Source organism: Podarcis bocagei (assembly GCF_964188305.1).
Source record: "Podarcis bocagei genome assembly, chromosome: 1".
NCBI classification, from domain to species: Eukaryota; Metazoa; Chordata; class Lepidosauria; order Squamata; family Lacertidae; genus Podarcis; species Podarcis bocagei.
This window is the reverse complement of record NC_138125.1, coordinates 119,758,509-119,778,986: the sequence shown is the minus strand read 5'-3', so window position 1 is coordinate 119,778,986 and position 20,478 is coordinate 119,758,509. Positions and strand designations below refer to the sequence as shown.

At 42.1% G+C, this 20,478-nt stretch overlaps 1 protein-coding gene across 2 annotated transcripts in view; it reads right to left on the bottom strand.

Moving 5' to 3' along the window:
• CHN1 (chimerin 1) overlaps positions 1-20,478 on the bottom strand; it is a 104,968-nt gene that overhangs the window by 56,165 nt on the left and 28,325 nt on the right. Inside the window, exons 4-5 of one of the 2 annotated variants that reach the window (XM_081181062.1) lie at positions 14,788-14,819; positions 11,306-11,419 (exon numbers count right to left, since the gene is read on the bottom strand). In XM_081181062.1, the coding sequence (XP_081037188.1) occupies positions 11,306-11,419; positions 14,788-14,819 (146 nt within the window). The remainder of the gene's footprint in view (positions 1-11,305; positions 11,420-14,787; positions 14,820-20,478) is intronic. The other variant, XM_081181061.1, reaches the window with a different exon arrangement.

Here is a 20,478-nt window from a genome sequence, read left to right as displayed (position 1 = left end):
GGCACATGAGGGGAATGGATTCCCCATGGAATTAACATACCACAACTTCCAAAATACCATTTTTACACGTGGCGTCCTCCCCTTCTTTCATTTCTGTTAGTATTTTATACCTCAGGTGCTGCAGATGAGATTGTTGTAAATCACATACCTGTCTGAGAAGAGCGTGAGAAACGGAAGACAGTCTTATTTCTTCCGCTGTAATGTACTTTCACTTTTACTTGTTCTGTTTGTTCTCTCGGAGCTGGAGAGAACGGACGCCATTATGGCTTTGTCTGCACATAGTGTGTAAATAAATAAATTAGATCTACAATGTCCAGCTCTTTTGCTGTGTTTTGCCAGAAGATTAAATGTGCATATACCAGCTGGTATATGTCGCTGAGTGCCCTGGAGAAGAAGGGAAATGCCTTTTCCAGTGCTGTGCATACTGGAAGACGCTCAGATATTCGTGGGCTTGCAGGCACCCCCAGGGCATTTTTCTGACAATTTCACGGAGCCACAGGAGTCTCTGCGGCCTACCTGTCTTAGGAGCTACAGACAGAAAGGAAAATAAAAGCAGAGGAAGAAGATACAGATAGGAAATGTCCGGGAATCCCAAAGTCTAAACTCAGAGACCCTGGCTTATGTCTCGCAGCAGGACTCAGGATCCACCCTGGACCTCAGCCTTCCTCTGTTCCCTACCTGTGTCAAATTAAAGATTGTAAGCCCCCTCAAGGGCAGGAACCTCTTTCTCAAGGGTCACACACAACGATGGTGCAAAGAAATAACACAAAATAAATATTGCTACGCTTCTGCCCTGTGCAAGCTTAAGCCTGCTAGAGGCCTTTCCCTTAAAACCAAAGCTGTGTACACACCATCCATCTGGGGCTCCTGCAGCAAATTCTGCAAAGCTGCAGTGCTGAAAGGCAGGGGCTTGGACCTTACAAATGCAATTGGCAGAGAGGGCTCTGTGTGAGGTCCTTTTCCCTGCTCTCCTGGAGAGAAAGGAACATATTGCACTTCGTGTTCCCCTCTCTCTTCCTTAGACCCGTGTTGGACACAGACATGCCTCTTCCGCACGTGCCTGGAATTGGTTATGTAAATGTCAGTTTTGTTACAAAAGTTGGGTGTAACAAAGAGGGTGACAGATTAAAATTGCAGAGCTTTGAAAAATTAAAAAAACAGAGTACGAGATTGGCTCCATCGTTATCAAATAATGGAGGCATATAATTTGGACAAAAAATTAGGCTTCCAGGTAGAAAAATCAAAATTGGAAACAGAATTGTTAGACCCTAATGTTAAGAATTTGTCAAGAATGTATAACTTGCTGTTGAAATGGAATACTCAAGATGAAACGGTGAAATCTGCTATGATTAAATGGGCACAAGATGTTGGACATAATATTATGATGGCTGACTGGGAACAGTTATGGACCACTGGTATGAAGTTTACGGCATGTAATGCCTTAAAAGAGAATTTAATGAAAATGATCTATAGGTGGTACATAACACCAGTCAAGCTTGCAAAAATCTATCATCTGCCCGATAATAAATGTTGGAAATGTAATGAAACTGAAGGCACATTCTTTCACCTTTGGTGGACATGCCCAAAGATTAAGGCATTCTGGGAGATGATCTATAATGAAATGAAAAAGGTATTTAAATATACCTTCCTGAAGAAACCAGAGGTTGGCCAATCGGTGCCAAGGAAAGATAGGATTTTTTTTTTTTTTTAATGTACGCCACAACAGCAGCAAGAATACTTATCGCAAAGTACTGGAAGACACAAGATCTACCCACCAGGGAAGAATGGCAGATGAAGCTGATGGACTACATGGAACTGGCGGAAATGACTGGCAGAATCCGAAACCAGGGAGAAGAGTCGGTGGAAGAAGATTGGAAAAAATTTAAAGTATATTTACAAAAACATTGCAAAATTAATGAATGTTAGAAGGATGCTGGAATGAAGTTATATGGTTTTAGCGGAAATGTAATAAAGAATTAAGTAAAAGCTGATTGATAATGGGCCAAAATGAAAAATTTAAGCTTAGACCGTTAAGATAAATTATAGAACAAAAATTGAGAAAGATGGAAAGAATTTGCTGAAACAATTAATTGAACTAGAATACAAAAAAGGGAGGTGCGAGGAGGTCGATGAAACAAGCAAATGAAAGGTAAAGGTATGTAATATTGGATGTGTGCTTTAGTGTTATTGTTTCTTTTTGTTGTATTGTTGTATTGTTTTTGTATGTTTTTCTTTTTATGTATTGTAATGTATGTCCTGTTAAATTTTTTGTTGTCTTTTTTGTAATTTCTAAACCTTTAATAAATATCATTTTTTAAAAAAACACAAAAGTTGGGTGTAACAAAACTGACATTTACATAACCAACGCCAGGGGGGTCCAGGCACTCATCCAGGGTCCATGATTCTTGGGAGAACAGAGTCACGGCGGAAACGGTCGTAGCTCCAAGAAATATGCTTTATTCTCCTATTGCAACTTTCCGTCTGCATGGAGGGAATCGCATCTGACAGCAGGGTCCTGTCAAGAGGGGCTTTTACTCCACAGCAGGGCAGCACTGGAGTCCAAGGCATCTCTCCCTGGCTCTCTGATGGGCCATTAACCCCTTTTGGCATGTTCCTGTCTCTATCCCAGGTGAGGCCCTGGCCTGGAAAGAAACTGGAGCCTGCACTTTCCCACTGACCTCCAGTCTTCCCTTCAATACTTCAAATCCTCAAAATCCTACCATTTATTAATCTCCAGGTTTAGGGGTGTCCCCTGCAAATCCAGAACAGTATTTTGCCTGCATAGTTTTTACTGCTACTGTTGCTGTGAATTAATACATGATAATAATAAAATAAGGCTTATTTTTAAACTTCTCAGCTTGTTGCCTGATTCTTTCTGAAGCGGACTTGCTCCAAGCAAGGTTTCGCAGCCTAACTCCTAAGCTTTTGGTTTTGCTGCCAAGGAGGGGATTTTAAAACTCTGTGCAGCTCACATTTGTGGATATCTGGAGGGATAAATTTCAATTAATGTATACTTTCCTTCCTGTTAAAACCCATTCCACACAGGAGCAAGATCCTGAAACTTTGGGGGATTCTCTTTTAAAAGATCTAGAACGTGTTTAGGATCGATGAGTGTGTATGTTGCCATTTTAATGGAATGACCCCATGATTTCAAGGTGTGATGTGAACGCAGCCTTAGAGTAAAGAGAATAGAGGCATGGAAAGGCCATATGGTTCAACTCTGTAAGCAACCAGATATTCACAACAGAAAATATAATCTGGGGACCACAGCTGAGGACCTGCCAAGCTTTCAACATCTGTGGACAAGTCAAGCCAGGGAGCCAAGCCACATGCACCAGTGACGGGTGACAACAACAACAACAACAACAACAACAACAACAACAACAACAATAATAATAATATTTCTGTGCCACTCATCTCCTCTGGGTCTCGGAGCTGCTCCTACCTTCAGAGTTCCTTCTTGTGGTCACTGATGGGCACCTTGATCCTACTACTGGACTACTGATCCGGAAGAGCGGCCCAGCCCAGCTTCATGTCCCCCACCAAGTGCCCCCCCTGCTAGAACCCACCACTCTCAATCAACTCTCAACAACCTCCCCCCACCCCAACATTCACTCTCCCTTTCTAAGCCTCCTCCAACCTTCCGTCTCCACCAGAATTCCACTCCATCTCTTCCCCCCTCCCTCCCTGCTTGACATTCACTTGGGAATTCTAATAGAATCACCTTAATTACCCTATTGCAAAAAGAGAGGAAGAGGTTACAGATGGGAAAGGTCCGGGAATGCCAAAGTCTAAACTCACAGACCGTGGTTTATGTCTCGCAGCAGGACTCAGGATACACCCTGGACTTCCTGTTTCCCTCCCTGTGTCAAATTAAAGATTGTAATCTCCTCGGGGCAGGATTAGACAGACCTTCTTAGTCTGATCCAACAAGGCAGTTTACACAGGTACACGTATGTTGCACGTGCTCCAAACACTGAATTCCACACCATCCCATTCTAATAGGCTGTTTGCTGTAGAATGAGTTTGAACCTGTTAATGTGAGCAAGCCTGACTCTTCTGTTTTCATAGCTCACGTAAGCCAGGAATTTTCCATGGATACTATTGCAGCGCTAAGGCCTAAAAGGATTATCAGTAATCACCTGACGTACAAATCCAAAAGCTGTATCAGCTAGGCTATGTGGTAGCTGCATTAGAATATATATATATATATATATATAGAGAGAGAGAGAGAGAGAGAGAGAGAGAGATCCCTAGCAGCTTATGATCTCTTCTTCCTTTGGTATCCAATCCACAGGACCCACACAACATCACCATTTTTCCTCCACTACCACCATAGCGTGCAGCAGGCATAGGCAAACTCGGCCCTCCAGATGTTTTGGGACTACAACTCCCATCATCCCTAGCTAACAGGGATGATGGGAATTGTAGTCCCAAAACATCTGGAGGGCCGAGTTTGCCTATGCCTGGTGTGCAGCAACTCCTGTTCTTGGACCCAGCATTTCCTCCACATCCTTATCCTCCTTCCCTCAACCCTATGCCTCTTTTTTCTTTTCTAGTCCTCTTTTCCTTCGCTTGCTACTTAGCTAGTCTATAGTTCCTTGTCTTTCAGGGTGTTCACCTCCTGGGCTCAGATTTCAACCTTAAGACTTAGTAGCATTTCTTGCACCATGCTTGCCATAGCTCTTACCAACTTGAATAAAATACTGGGGTGTGTGTGTAAGCCCAATGCATACCATTTGAATGGCAGTCCCCATTAACTTTGGGGTGTGGGCGAAGCCCCTCAAATGTTTTATTGGGATAGCCAAAGGGTCCTTGGACCCTAGGAGTTGGCTCCTATGTCACATAGTCCATATTATTTCTAGTTAGGACTCCTATTGTTCAGCTGACAGCTTCTATTTCACCAGTGACTCCACCGATTGCAACTACCCCATGTCACACGGGGATCTCAGCTGACAGGAAGCTCCTGGAATGGAAATGAACCCCAAGGAAATCTCTCTCCTAATCTCTCTCCAGACATATTTGACCTTCATTGCACCCCGTCTATCCAAATGTCTTTAAAACTGCTCCATAATCTTCAAGTTAAGTTCAGAGTCAAATTAGTTTTGCCATTTCATGTTGCAGACGCCTTATTTCCACCCCCCCCCCCCGGTATTTCTGATAATGCAACAATAGGGTTTGCAGGAAAGGAAACTATGGTAACCAGCTAAACATCATGTAGCAACAGCAGCAGCAGCAGCAGCAGCTATGATCTCAAAGGAACAGAGTGTGTTCCTGCACTTCCAACGCCTACCGCCGGTACAATTCCTCCTCGCTTTCCTTATTATCTTTGTCCTAATTAAACAAGGCTCTCACTACCAAACTGACACGGGGGACGATGTCTTATTATTGTCATCATCTGTTATGGGTCTTGCCGTTAAGCAGGCCCTACTGTTTAGCTGACTTTAAAGGTAGCTTTTAACACCTTCTGGAATTAATTAGGGATTTCCTGTTCCTTTCAGCTGTAAGGAATTTCTAATTCACATTGCAATGTATTCTCTTACCCTTATATCCCCTCAGCTGCGATCTGGATAAAAATGCAATAATCTGTTCTGGCCAGAGTCCCCACCCTGCGCCTCTTTGATAAACTTTGCTGCTTCTGGATGCAGAGAACTAAGAACAGTGCTCTTAAACTAATATTAATAAACAGTTTGCATTAATTTCAATGCATCTCCCAAGTTCTATTCTCTTTTGACAAAAATCCACTCTCCTCAGTTCCATTGGCATTCACTTCGAAGCCAATAATCCAGTCTATTAAACACTGGATTGAGACCAATGAGCCACAGAGCAAATGCCATCAACACAATAGACTGCAACAGAATCCTACCACAGTTGTCCACCAATGGCAGTAAATGCTGCTTCCTGAAATACAACCTTAAGCTTACTATTTTGCTTCTAACTGCAAGGGGGAACTGCAAAAGGCAGATTTTCTGCCTTGACTGGATTCAGCTGACCACTGTACCCCTCTGATCTAGCTCAATGACGATGCCAAGAATCCACTTGGCTTAAATATAAAACAATCTATCAAGCCAACCATATATCAAAGCAACGCCATACCAGTAACTAAATGCCAGCTCTCAGAAGAAATGGCATACAGCATTTCAAGAAGATATATATGTGTAAGCTTTGGCTTCTGCAAAAAATCCATAACTGTTGGTCAGCCACTGGGAATAGGGTGAGCACTTCACGTACAGACTAAGAACAGATATAGTATTGATGGACTTGCAATGACATAAAAGAGGATGAGGCAGCGACTGGTGTGTACATGGCCCAAGCCACCACAGGCTTTATAGACTGAAACAAGCGAATTTACTTTTTTTGCCTTGCCTCTTCGCAATGCACAACAATAAACGTTGCTTCTGGGATACAGACAACAATGCTCCAATTTAATGTTTTGGGGGGGAAATGTAAAAGCACACTATTCATGTATGAACTAAAAATGCAAAAGCACCTCTGCAACACACAGCCATAAATTAAAGAATAGGAATATAAACCATATACCACCCTGTTGTGCCTGAAGTCCGCAGTAGTCGATGCAAACTTCAGGGAGCTTTGAAGCATGTGTGCTTTAGCCCCACCAGGAACTGAATATTTTGAACAGTCAAGCGCAACGCACAGAAGCATAATATATCCTGAGGTTATGAAAAGGTATAAATGCTTGCATCCAGGTTTGACACAGCTTTCTTATCTTACGAGATGAATCATCCACAAGGAGTGCTTTTCTTGGTTGCCATGGCATTCTAGACTTCAAAATGCTAACCTAAAAGGCCACTACTAGCACCCAAAATTTATGAGCGGCTGTTGCATTCATGCCCTCCCCAGAGATACACTTAGCGCATACTATTCTCCATTTCACTCTGGGTCAAGTTGATGGTCTCCTGTATCTAGTTTCTAACCATGGAAATAGAGGAAACAAGACAGGGAAAAGTTAGGAACTCTGAAAGACCACAAAAGGGAAAGCACTGTAGAATTCCTTCCTAGTCATATGTGTTAAGAGACTTGTGTGGATATCACATCACATATTATTTATTTAGCAGAGTTCCGGCCCACTCTTCATTAAAAATAATCTCAGAATAGGCTCCGATATAACAAACACAATAAAGCATTAAGTTATGTAAGGCAAATAGAACACCAATACCAGTATTATACAGATAACCCCCCAGCAACACCAAAATATCACCCATCATCTTTCTTTGAATATATATATTCACTGGCCGCTGTGGCTGTCTATAACATGTGCTATAAAACAGACAAACCTAACGAGTTAACAAACAATAAAAAGACTGCATTGACAGGTTCAGTGCAAACTCCAAACAAATTTAGAAAAAAATATTTTAATGGCTCAGATGTATGCAGGATTAAGGTATGATCAAGGCCACTGAAAATCAACTGATTTACAACACATCTAACTGCACAGGGTGAGTTGTAAGAAAAGGAGACCTTGATGCACCGCGGAAGGAAAATATTAACATCTACAAAAGCTATTATGTAACAAACTGACAGAGAAGGTCTAGTGAGAGTCAAAGACAACCTTCCAGTTGCTACGTTACTCATAACTGATTCACATATGCTTTGAGGGGGGGGGAAACAAGGGCACCAAAAACTTTATAAATCTTACTTTCAGAAATCATGTTTTAAAAATGATAGGAAGAGGAGGTACCCCAAATACTTCACGGTTCAGCTTTTTTGCACGTTCCTATTATTTTTTACCACATAGATTAACTGTCAGCTTATGATTCTGGTTTTTATATAATATGTGCCGCTTATAAGGAAATAATTAATCAGTGATCTAGTACACCAAGCATGAAAAAAGGGTAGTTAACACCCCCATATGGGACGCGGGTGGCGCTGTGGGTTAAGCCACAGAGCCTAGACTTGCCGATCAGATCAGAAGGTCGGCGGTTCGAATCCCCGCGATGGGGTGAGCTCCCGTTGTTTGGTCCTAGCTCCTGCCCACCTAGCAGTTCAAAAGCACGTCAAAGCGCAAATAGATAAATAGGAACCGCTCCAGCGGGAAAGTAAACGGCATTTCCGTGTGCTGCTCTGGTTCGCCAGAAGTGGCTTAGTCATGCTGGCCACATGACCCGGAAGCTGTACGCCGGCTCCCTTGGCCAATAAAGCGAGATGAGCGCCGCAACCCCAGAGTCGGTGACGACTGGACCTAATGGTCAGGGGTCCCTTTACCTTTAACGCCCCATAATCCATATCTATCCTGTCATTTCTTATGAAATGCTGCATTTGGGTGTGTTTTCCCTCGAACCAGGTTTGATCTGGATTGAGAAAAGGAGTGACCTTTCAAGTTGGTTATGTGTGCACAGTCTAAGTGAAGCACATTTGCTGAAACAGGCTGTTGCTTATGCGTGCTCACGACACAATAGCCAGTTTATACAGGGCTTCAAATGCTTGAAATGAGTCAAAAGCTTGGTACTAAGGCCTGTGACTCATTTATTCTGCGTGGTAACCTTGCTGAGAAAGGTTCTCCATCTGTCAACAAAGACCTTGTTGAGAAACTCCAGAACAATTTTTACCGTTCCCATGTACCTGCCTAGAAAGATAAGAGATCTATTTGCCTTATTTCTATTTGTCAGTCAACTTTTAAAAAGTGCACCGTACCAGAATGAGCCCAAATTCTGGTAAATATCAATAAAATCCAGTGATCTTGCTGGAAGCGAAGATCAGAAATAACCTCAACAGTGGTTTTTAAACTTCCAACTTTTAGTGAGCCCTTTCCACATGAACTTGCCTGCTGAAGAATTCCATGTGCTCTTAAAAGTTGCTTCACACAGTTGTGGACAGCTATGACATCAAGTGATGACATGCCTATATGAATGGACCATCACAGACCTTTCTGTAACCTCAGATGCAATGCTTTCCAACAGAATCAGTTCATACAACTAGCATCATTAAGCAGAGCCTTCCTCTAATAGTGCGCTGTAGATGTTTGGTAATCCAAAACTTTAGAAGTGCACCGGAGCAGTAACCCTGCAGATGTTGTTGGATACCAAATTCCATCAGCTCAGTGTGAATGTCCTACAGAATGCAGAATGAGAGTGTCTCTTCCCAGATGGTTTACACACAACACTGGAAGACCACCCTGATTATGTCATATTTGTTCACACAGAGGTTGAAACGTATTCTCCTGCAATGCACAGAAACTCTTCCCCAGTGTTTAATAAGCTCTCCCCACATGGATCATAATCTTGACACGTGGTCAGAATGTCTCTGACTGAAACACTCTTTGATTTGCTAGTAACTTCATGGAAAGGACAACACGTCAGTTAAAACTGGCACAGAGGCTGGATAAACCAGGGAGCCCAGCCAAACCCGAGACGCTTCTGCTCAGGGAAATGCAGCTAAGCCCAATAGAAAAACGTGACAGTTGCCTTGAACCCAACACGCACCAAATCCCTAAATCCACAACCTCAGAAAGACAGTAGGAAGAAAAAAGAACTATGACCAGGATCCAGAACGATTACCGAAATCCATTTGTGCAGAACACGTCATCTATTGTACTAGTCTATGTTAGCTGTATTCATGTGTCTGCAGTTGTGTCTCTGGCTGCAGAGATTGGGAGGACAGAAACAGGTCACCCAGTCCTATGCGTCAGAAAGAATGTTGGATAACACCAGGCACAGCTAGCAAGGTGGTCAGCAGACACTGGACTCCAGCTCCCACCAGCCCCAGCCAGCATGGCCAACAGTCAGGGATACTGGGAATTGTAGTCCAACAGTATCTGGAGGGCACCACGATGGCGACTTCTGCATTAGACAAACAACCCAAGTAGCCTTGTTTTTTCAAGGGCAGAATACGTACATGAAAGGTTGAGGCAATTTAGTGTAAGGAAGTTCACATTACTGGGTTTTGACAAGTTTGAAAATTTGGTTGAGGATAATTTAAGATGGCAGTTCTATCAGCAAGCAATGGTTTCATCACAGCAAGTTTCAAGTTGTGCAGGTGGCAATGATGACAAAGATGATTTATTCATAACAGAAGACCATACAAGCCAAAAGCATACAACAGCTAGACTGGTGAACAAGTTGAATAAAGTTAGTTTCTGGCTTCAAATTTTCAAAACTTTGACCAGTTCAGAGGTGTGCGGTGAAATTTTTCATATGGAAAAACTGTCATTGCAATGTCCTGTCACTGCACACACGCAGCATCGTGCCTACTTCCCTACACCTGGCATAAGTTTTCCGGGCTTTGGGAAACTTTATCTTTTAATGCACACTGACTTTAGTATAGATAGAACCAGTCCTCATTTGCCTCTCACTTGTCTGCATTACAGCTGAATAAAACCATAAACTTAATAGGAAGGCTTCTCACTTTGAAACCTGAACAAGAGTCAGTGTGTGTTCTCCAGGGGTCAGCAAACTTTTTCAGCAGGGGGCTGGTCCACTGTCCTTCAGACCTTGTGGGGGGCAGGACTATATTTTGAAAAAAATATATATGAACGAATTCCTATGCCCCACAAATAACCCAGAGATGCATTTTAAATAAAAGCACACATTCTACTCATGTAAAAATACGCTAAATCTGCGGGCCGGATTTAGAAGGCGATTGGGCCAGTTCCGGCTCCCGGGCCTTAGTTTGCCTACCCACACCCCACACTATCTTGTATCTGCTGGTGGTGTTGGCAGTGAGAGTGACGTAAACTCCTGCACTTCTAGCTTAGTGCTGCAGCATCAAATGGAAAGTGCTATTAAGCTGTTCCATAGACACGCAAGATGGACATGATTTTGTCTAGCTATTAAGACTGTATCAAAAAGCCACTGAAAGGCTCTCATACATTGAGAGATGACCCTGATGGACTGAACAGCCTATTTGTTATTCTTCTCTTTAAAAATAACAACCACTACAAATGTGCCTTTTAAAAACCATCACCTACACACACTGTGATCTGCAGAATAATGCAAGGGGGTGGTGTTAAGAAAGGCCCCTGTTTACAATTCCAGCAGCTTTCAATTTAAACTTTTGGTAGAGCGAGGGAGATAACAGGAGAGGACAAGTATCGAAAGTAGAACAGGGAGAGAGGTAAAGTGAGAAGATTTAAAATAAGCATTTCTAAGTTTACAATGCCCCAATATTTCAATTGCCTGTTAAGTTAAAGGACTTTGAAGGTAGAACTAGGCCACAAAAATATAATTCAGTTAAACCTTTATTTCAAGAAGATTCATAAATAAAAATGGAAAAGAGCTAATCCTAATATTCCCCTCAAGAGTATTCATAAATATTCTAATAGCCTCAAAATGAAATATTAATTACCAACCTCAAAGCCAAAGTGTACGTTCCAGGTTGCCGTTGGCTTTCACGAATAAGATAACTTCCCTCTGCTACGCTCAATAATTGATCTGCTTCTTCTCTCGATATCCTCCCATGGAACCTGAAAAACAAAGCCCATCTTCATCAGCACAATAAAAGAGTTGTTTTGAGAGAAACGCTCACCAGAAAAACACAAGCCCTCAGCGCTTTTTCATTTTAAAATACAAAAATAGCATCCTTCCTTTACTTTCAAGAAACACGCAGCACACTCGAAGTCAGCCCTGAATACAGTTATGTTAATTTCTCTACTTAGCATGCAGCTGGCTTGATCATTTTCAGCTGGTAGTTCTTAGTTATCAACTTCTTTTTTATATATATAAATAAAGCCTAGGGACACTGCCACCCTATAGGCCAAGTAAATTCTGTTCATAAGGAGCACTTATCAGCTTGATTTACGGAGAGGTGTAAATCTTATCTTACATAGCTTCTCATTTGACATTAAGGTTGCATATCCTTCTCAACAATGAGCCAGACCGACAGCATGCCAAGACCCTAAGGACAGATCTTAAATTCGAATAATCATCTCTGTACACATAATTTACATACATTTCCCCCAGTCATCGGCACAACCCATCTCTCCCTCCAATGTATTTGCTTTCTGTCTATTGACCCAATGGAAACACCTCTACTATAATGTACCATTATTGTCATGGCAAGTTTTTTCTCCTAAACACACACATCACAGTGAAAGTCACCCTGGAAAACATCAATGCAGCGAATGCTGCATGTGGCAAATGTCAATATTCACATCTGAACACCGACAATCCTAGATGAATATTATAAACATCCAAAGTTTCAGAGGCACACCCAGTGAACGCTGACAGTTCCCGCAATGAGATCGTCAGTGTTCACTCGTGTATTTCTGGCAAGTAGGAGCATACGGCAGAGTGTGCTGACCATCACAAAATCTGTCTGGGATGTGAATGTTGACATCCAACAGTGTACATACTGCAATGAACTACGGTGTAGAAGAGACAATACTGTTATTTTACTGAGATCTGCTTTCCTCCTCAGATACTGCACAAAAGTACACCACTACAGTGGTACCTTGGTTCTCAAACGCCTTGGTTATCAAACACCTTGGTTCCCAAACACTGAAAACCCGGAAGTAAGTGTTCCAGTTTTCAAAGTTTTTTTGGGAAGCCGAACGTCTGATGCAGCTGTCGGCTATTATTTCTGGGGTGCCTGCACCAATCAGAAGCCACGCCTTGGTTTCCAAACATTTTTAAACAGACTACTGGAACGGATTAAGTTTGAAAACCAAGGTACCACTGTAAAAGCCATATAAGAAATGACAATGAAATTCTGTAAGAGAAAATGCCTTTAACGAAAAGCATTGTACATACAAAGGGCAAACACATAAAGAATGGGAAGTGTGGTATAGCTAGGCCCTGATCTAAACTTTTCCTCTGCCATAATGCTCTGCAGGTGATATTTAGCTATGTCACTAGCACACCTTCTGATATACTATTTCCCATGTGCAAGAAGTCAACTTTGGGAGTCACAACCGAATAATAATAATTATTATTATTTAAAGCCCTAAACGGCCTCGGTCCAGTATACCTGAAGGAGCGTCTCCACCCCCATCATTCTGCCCGGACGCTGAGGTCCAGAGCCGAGGGCCTTCTGGCGGTTCCCTCATTGCGAGAAGCAAAGCTACAGGGAACCAGGCAGAGGGCCTTCTCGGTAGTGGCGCCCGCCCTGTGGAACGCCCTTCCAGCAGATGTCAAAGCGATAAACAACTACCTGACATTCAGGAGACATCTTAAGGCAGCCCTGTTCAGGGAAGTTTTTAACGTGTGATATTTTATTGTATTTTTGGTTTTTATGGAAGCCGCCCAGAGTGGCTGGGGAGGCCCAGCCAGATGGGCGGGGTATAAATAATAAATTATTATTATTATTATTATTATTATTATTATTATTATTATTATATTTATACCTTGCCCATCTGGCTGTGTTTCCTAGCCACACTGGGCGGCTTCCACCAAAAGATTAAAAATACATTAAAACATCAGACATTAAAAACTTCCTTAAACAGGGCTGCCTTCAGATGTCTTCTAAACATCAGATAGTTGTTTATTTCTTTGACATCTGATGGGAGGGCGTCCACAGGGCGGGTGCCACTACCGAGAAGGCCCTCTGCCTGGTTCCCTGTAACTTCGGTTCTCACAGTGAGGGAACTGCCAGAAGGCCCTCAGAGGAGGCCCTCAGTGTCCAGGCTGAACAATGGGGGTGGAGATGCTCCTTCAGGTACACTGGGCCGAGGCCGTTGAGGGCTTTAAAGGTCATCACCAATACTTTGAATTGTGCTCAGAAATGTACTGGGAGCCAATGTAGGTCTTTCAAGACTGGTGTTATGTGGTCTTGGCAGCTGCTCCCAGTCACCAGTATGTAGCCTCCTATTTGCACAAGCTGATCTATAACCCGAAGAAAATATTTCCAACTTGATTTTACTAATTGTACAAACTTGCCCTAAGTTGCCGACATTATAGCTCCATAGTTTTGAATTTCATGTTACTTGGCTTTGTTGACAACTCAAATGATCTTCACTTGCAAATTTACAAGTCCAACAAGAATGTTGAAGTCCATTAATTCACTTTGGCAACTTTAAACTGCTCTGAAGATACTTTATTTCCAGCCACGGAACTGTAAATTACTTCAGTATAAAGGCGTCGAGTTGAACACCAAATGGATGGTTGTGAACCCATGAATTCCAAGAGGAACAAACTATAAATTTTGAGTTAACAAACAAAAATACCCCTGAACAAAATGTGTGAATGAAATAAAAGGTGACTGAAGATTTTTCAACTGCTGAAAAATACACATATCAAAATTCTCCTATGATGTGATTGCTTGTAATCTACTTCCCAATTTCATTGTATGGGGAAAGATGAAAATTGGCTATAAATTTCCATAGCCACTCTAAAAGAAGAAGAAGAAGAAGAAGAAGAAGAAGAAGAAGAAGAAGAAGAAGAAGAAGAAGAAGAAGAAGAAAGACGGGGGCTCTAGTGTGATTTTGCTCCCCACCCTCCTTAAATAAAAGGAAAAAAGAAAAATAACTCACACATTTTACTTTATTGCCAACAATTCTGCCAAATGGAAGCAGGAATATGAAGTAAAGCACTTTGAAGTACAGAACTGCTAGCCTGTCGTCAGATTTGCAGAGAAATCTGACCTGACTACTGAAGATGTGCGTGTCGACATTTCCTTATGTGACCTATTCATGGTCGAGTAAAACTGCCTATGTTGTTGAAACCACCAGTGAATTGCAAAATAATCTCATCTCTGTACCCTCAAAGACAAATTGAGATGTTTTATGAATCCATTGAGAACATGCAGAATAGCCATTGGGCAAAGTTTTGGTATTTTTGCTCTATTAGACAGCCCTTAGCTTAAGGCAAAAAATTCAGAGCACACTGCATTACTTACTCTCGTCCATAGTACTTCGGTCTATTCTCTACCTATTGAAAAAGAAAAAAAGTAACATCATTTTACCAGAACAATACAGAATATGTAAAGAGTTCATGTTCTCCCTTAATGCACGGTTTATCCTGTAATTAACCGAACAACAGCTAATAGACGAAAGACACAAATACTGTTTATCATTTCTAGATCTTTTTTGCTTACCTAGAACAGGGTTTCCCAAACTTGGGTGTCCAGTTGTTTTTTTGAACTACAATTCCCATCATCCCTGACCACTGGTCCTGCTAGCTAGGGATGATGGGAGTTGTAGTCCAACCACAGCTAGAGACCCAAGTTTGGGAAAGGTGTGGCTTGCTGGTAGAAATGGCAAAATTTCACATATGCAGCTGATTTCCACATGAAATAAGTTGTGAAGTGGCCCTTGTAATAAGCTAAGAGATTTTCATGACTAAAAGTTGTGGTATCCAACTTAAAATGTATGTTCCAGGTCAGGGTTCCCAAACTTGGGTTTCTAGCTGTGGTTGGACTACAACTCCCATCATCCCTAGCTAGCAGAACCAGTGGTCAGGGATGGTGGGAATTGTAGTTCAAAAAAACAACTGGACACCCAAGTTTGGAGACCACAGCTGAATACAGTGGTACCTCTGGTTACGTACTTAATTCGTTCTGGAGGTCTGTTCTTAACCTGAAATTGTTCTTAACCTGAAGCACCACTAGCTAATGGGGCCTCCCACTGCTGCCGCGCGATTTCTGTTTTCATCCTGAAGCAAAGTTCTTAACCCGAGGTATTATTTCTGGATTAGCGGAGTCTGTAACCTGAAGCATATGTAACCTGAAGCGTATGTAACCCGAGGTACCACTGTATGGCTATATGGAAGCCACACAGCCCAGGAGGCCCCCACCCAACAGACCAATGCAGAATACAGAAGCAAATGGGTTGGGACCAGAGTTCCCATGAGTAGAACTCCGCTCACAAGACATGGCTGGAGGAAAGTGGGCAACTGATGCTCTCTGCAGCTGCCACCTGGGCTCACTCCTCAACAGTTCTGATAATCAAGATTTTTCTCTTCCTTAATTTATAACTAGTATCTTGTAAACTTTGGCTCGACCTTGCGTTTGGCACTGCCTAGCAAAGTGCTCAGCCCAGCCCAGCTTCATGCAGCCTCACAGGTTAGGGGAGTCAGAACAATAAAACAATGAGATAAAACAATAAATTCAAACAACAAAACGAAGCACTAAAAGGAGTTAAGAAATAAAAGGGGAGAGAGGATAAAAACAAATGCTAAGGGTTGGTTCTAGAGCAGAAACTTGCCTTAGAGCTCAAAACCCAGCTTCAAGCATTCGGCAGCCATCTTAAAATGCAGCCTCGTTTTATTGGTAGCCCATAGATCCAATATTCACAAACACAGTGCCTATAATTCTAGAGGCAATGTATGTGCCTGGGTCCCAAATAAGTAAGAGTGAGGGGAGGGAACATGGGGGAGGGGGCACGTCTGTGTGTTGGGATGCAGCTTGTATGAGATGTGTGTACATGGTTCCCCCCAACCCAAAAAGGAACTCAACAGCAGCTAAGTTCCATGCCTCTGGCCGAAAATCTTGCTCCATGATAAGCCTCTCATTTGTGATTCGAAAATGAGAACCAAATTGGTCTAGCACAGGGGTAGTTTGGCACATAATACTGATTCTGCTCTTGTAAGAAATCCATCTTGCAGTGTGGACACTCTCAAATTTTGGAACTCCACAACTCTTTTCAGTATCTGTTAAAACATTTCTGTTTATCCAGACATGTAGAAGATGCTGGGTTTTTTTTTTAGCTTATTGTTGGTCCATTTTTTTTTTAAAAAAATACATGTTCTTAACTGTTTTTACTGCTAATTTTATTGCTTTATCCTTTTTGCAAACCGGTTTGAGGTTTTATCACAATTTTAAAAAGGTAAAGGACCCTTGACAGGTAAGTCCAGTCGCGAACGACTCTAGGGTTGCGGCGCTCATCTTGCTTTACTGGCCGAGGGAGCTGACGTTTGTCCACAGACAGTTTTCCCGGGTCATGTGGCCAGCATGACTAAGCTGCTTCTGGCAAAACCAGAGCAGTGCACAGAAACGCCGTTTACCTTCCCACCAGAGTGGTACCTATTTATCTACTGGCACTTTGACATGCTTTCGAACTGCTAGGTTGGCAGGAGCAGGAACCGTGCAACAGGAGCTCACTCCGCCAAGGGGATTCAAACCGCCGACCTTCCAATTGGCCAGCCCTAGGCTCAGTGGTTTAGACCACAGTGCCACTTGTGTCTCCTTAACACAATTAAGCAGTATATGAACAAACAAACTAGGTTTTCCCTCTAGTTCCTGCAGGCTAATGTGCAAAAACCTACCTACAAGCTGTTAATTCCAGGGAACAAATAGAGGAGATGCAGGGAAAACATTTTTTTAAAAAAATGAGTGGAGAGGAAAGGAAAACCCCTTAGGATGCCGAAAATATCTCCAGGAACTTATTTACCAGGAAAATCACCCAGCGGCAGTATAAAGGGCTGCTTAGGACAAGGTTGTTTGTGGATACTGTTCACTCAGGCTTGCTGGTAATTAGGGTTATATTAGAATGAAGCTTTACTATACAACAAGAAGTGGGGGGGATATTAATTAATTCAATCATCTGGTTCGCTTGATATCTTTTCATTTAAGATTATTTTAACTGCATGGCAAGATGCCAAGCTGTGACAGCAAAGGACATCTTACATGTGTGAGTATGCCACATGAACAAACATGCAGCAAGGGAACAACAGTAATGAAGAACCAGGCTTTTTCCTTAAAAAAAAAAAAAAATAATAAGCCTTGAAAGAAGTTCATATTACAATTGGGGAGTATTAAATCAGTTGGAGATATGGTCAGTAAAAACTCATATCATCTGTTTCCTATAAAATTACCCCTCTGCTTCAGTGTAAACATGGCACTGTAAAAAAAATGTAATTGGATTGATACTTGAGAGTTTTAAGATATATTTGATTTAAAGCCTCTCTATATTGATGTCGGTGTCGCTCAAAAGAAGGCTCACAGTCTTGACTCCCCTAAGCACAACACTTTCTTTTCCAAATGACCTGGGGAAATATCTGAACACAATCTGATAATAAGGTCAAGTAAACAGGAGTGATATTTGTAAAGGCTTACAAACGGCTTAACCCTAGCCAAGAGGCAGCCCTGAACAGACAATGCTCCTTGCCACACGTTAAAGTTGTCCTTCTCACATCTCTACTTTTTGGTCTTCTCATCATGTCAGAAATGCTCCTTCCTCAATCCCCACCGCCAGTATCAGTATGCTTTTTTTGGGGGGGGGGGTTCCCAACAAATCCCTCTAAATTCCTAGTTGGAAAGGAAAGTTACGATTTCTTTCAGAATGATCTCAATTGAACGGTTACACTAGTCGTTGTTATCGGCATCACATTCCAAAAAGTAGGCTAACAAAAAAGGGATATTGGGGGCACATTCTGGAATATGGTTGTTTTGACGGCCATTTCTTTAGCTTTATTATTATTTTATCCATGAAAGCATTTCTATGCTGCCCTCTCGCAAAACAACCAAAAAAGAACCATGCAAATTGGATGCGAGATTGCTATGCCCCTTACTACTGTTGCTACTGAAAGAAAAGTTAATGAAATGCTTTTAAAAGGTTAGGAAAGTAGGTGGCACATATACGTGGAATGGATTTGCTATGTTATGCAGCAATATGCAGTAGGTTGTCTGTGCGTCTTCTCAGGAGCTACGTCTGTGTCTGTGTAATGCCCATCAGAACATCAGCCATAATGCTAAGCGACTGGGCCTCATTTCGAGAAGAAGGAAAGACCAGGGTTCAGTCCCCTTGATGTTATTGCTGATGAACTGATTAGGGCTATTGCCGTTGACTGGTGCTATCGCTGATTTTATGATATGTTTTTCTGGGAGAGATTTCGAGGTGCATACAGCTTTGGCAAGGATAGGAAACCTGTGGCCAAACAGATGATGTTTGACTCTCATGAAACCAACTGGGCTGTTCCAATGAAGTGAAATGTCTGTTAAGAGCGCTACTAAAATCCCAATGTCAGACAAGAGAAAGGGAACTGTGTTGTACACGTTTTCAAACGTGCAAGAGAAAATTCTTACCAGGGCACTGGTAATAGGCTAGAAAGCAAAACCTTAATTTATCACTACTTATCTTCATGAACAGGAATCAGCATTAGCTAGATAAATAATTAAAATGCCTGCCAAATCAATATTGGCAGAAACTGTAGTTTTCTTTGAAAACGTGGGCCACTTCACGCCCATTGGAGCTTTATTTTTTTTCATCCTAGGGCTTTACAGCACATTTGGAAGAATTGCAACTGGCATATGAAAGAAAACAGCACAAAGAAACTCCTATTTAATTCAGTAAATTAATCCTGTTTGTGATCTAAGCGGTATAAGCTATTAAGGCCATGACAGTACTGTGCTCCCCTGTATTTAAGGCTATGTCAAAATGACAAACACATTTCGAAGATTAATTTCCTCTCCCCTTGGGTACATGATGAAAGTGTTGCAATAAAATTTAAAACTTTAATCATTTTCAGCGCCTATTTAGCATGAATGGTGTTTTGTGGCTGCATTATAACAAGTCAAATTTCACGCCGTAGCATATTAAAAATTGAAATTGATGTTGCGCTGTGATCCAGCAGAGCTGGCTGAGGAACAGATAAAACTGTATGCCTAAAAACATAAAACATAAAACATAAAAAAGCTCCTGACGTGGTGATTGGAGCTACCAGGTTTGTAACCTTGAATAGGTGGGCAAGTTCAGCTTTGTCCAGTAAGATGAGAGAGAAAACCAGACCAACATATTCTCCCTCCGCCAAAGAGATCAGACAGCACTGATCATGTCTACTGAAGGCAACCAGGGGAGAGATCTGGACTCAGCGAACAAGAAATGAGGGCTGCCGGGGCTGAAAGCAACGTGTTCATCATCCACTGCACACTCTGACGTACAATGAGAACTAGTCCCTGAGGATGATCGAAGCATGAAACCCTGTTTATGTGCATGGCTCACTTTTGCAGGACACATTTTGGTCATAAGATAGTGCCTCAATGTCTGGGAAGGAAGGTCTGATTGACAAATGGTTGACAACTGGTTTGTTTGTTTGTTTTTATCCAGTGAGTTCTGCACTCATTCTCCCTCTCCCTCTCTCTCCTTTCACTCCTTACAAACAATTAATTAATGGCAAAAAAATCCAGCAAATCAGCAGTAAGTGCTGATGTAACAAGACGGACAGGTCAAGGATGGTCAGGCATGATGATGCAAATCATAACAATGACCATTTTTAGTTTAACTGCACAGTGCTATTTTCATAGAAAAAGAGATGCTGGAGCTCACCATGAATTTCTCCCTCGTCGTCTTAGAATGGCAATGGCGCCCATCTGAGAGGTGCCAGAGCTGAGCTCCGGCTGAGAAAAAAAGCTCTAGGATCTTGAAAAAAGCCGAGACATCACCTTGCCAACAAAGGTCCGCATAGTTAAAGCTATGGTTTTCCCAGTAGTGATGTATGGAAGTGAGAGCTGGACCATAAAGAAGACTGATTGCCAAAGAATCTATGCTTTTAAATTATGGTGCTGGAGGAGACTCTTGAGAGTCTCATGGACTGCAAGAAGATCACACCTATCCATTCTAAAGGAAATCAGCCCTGAGTGCTCTCTGGAAGG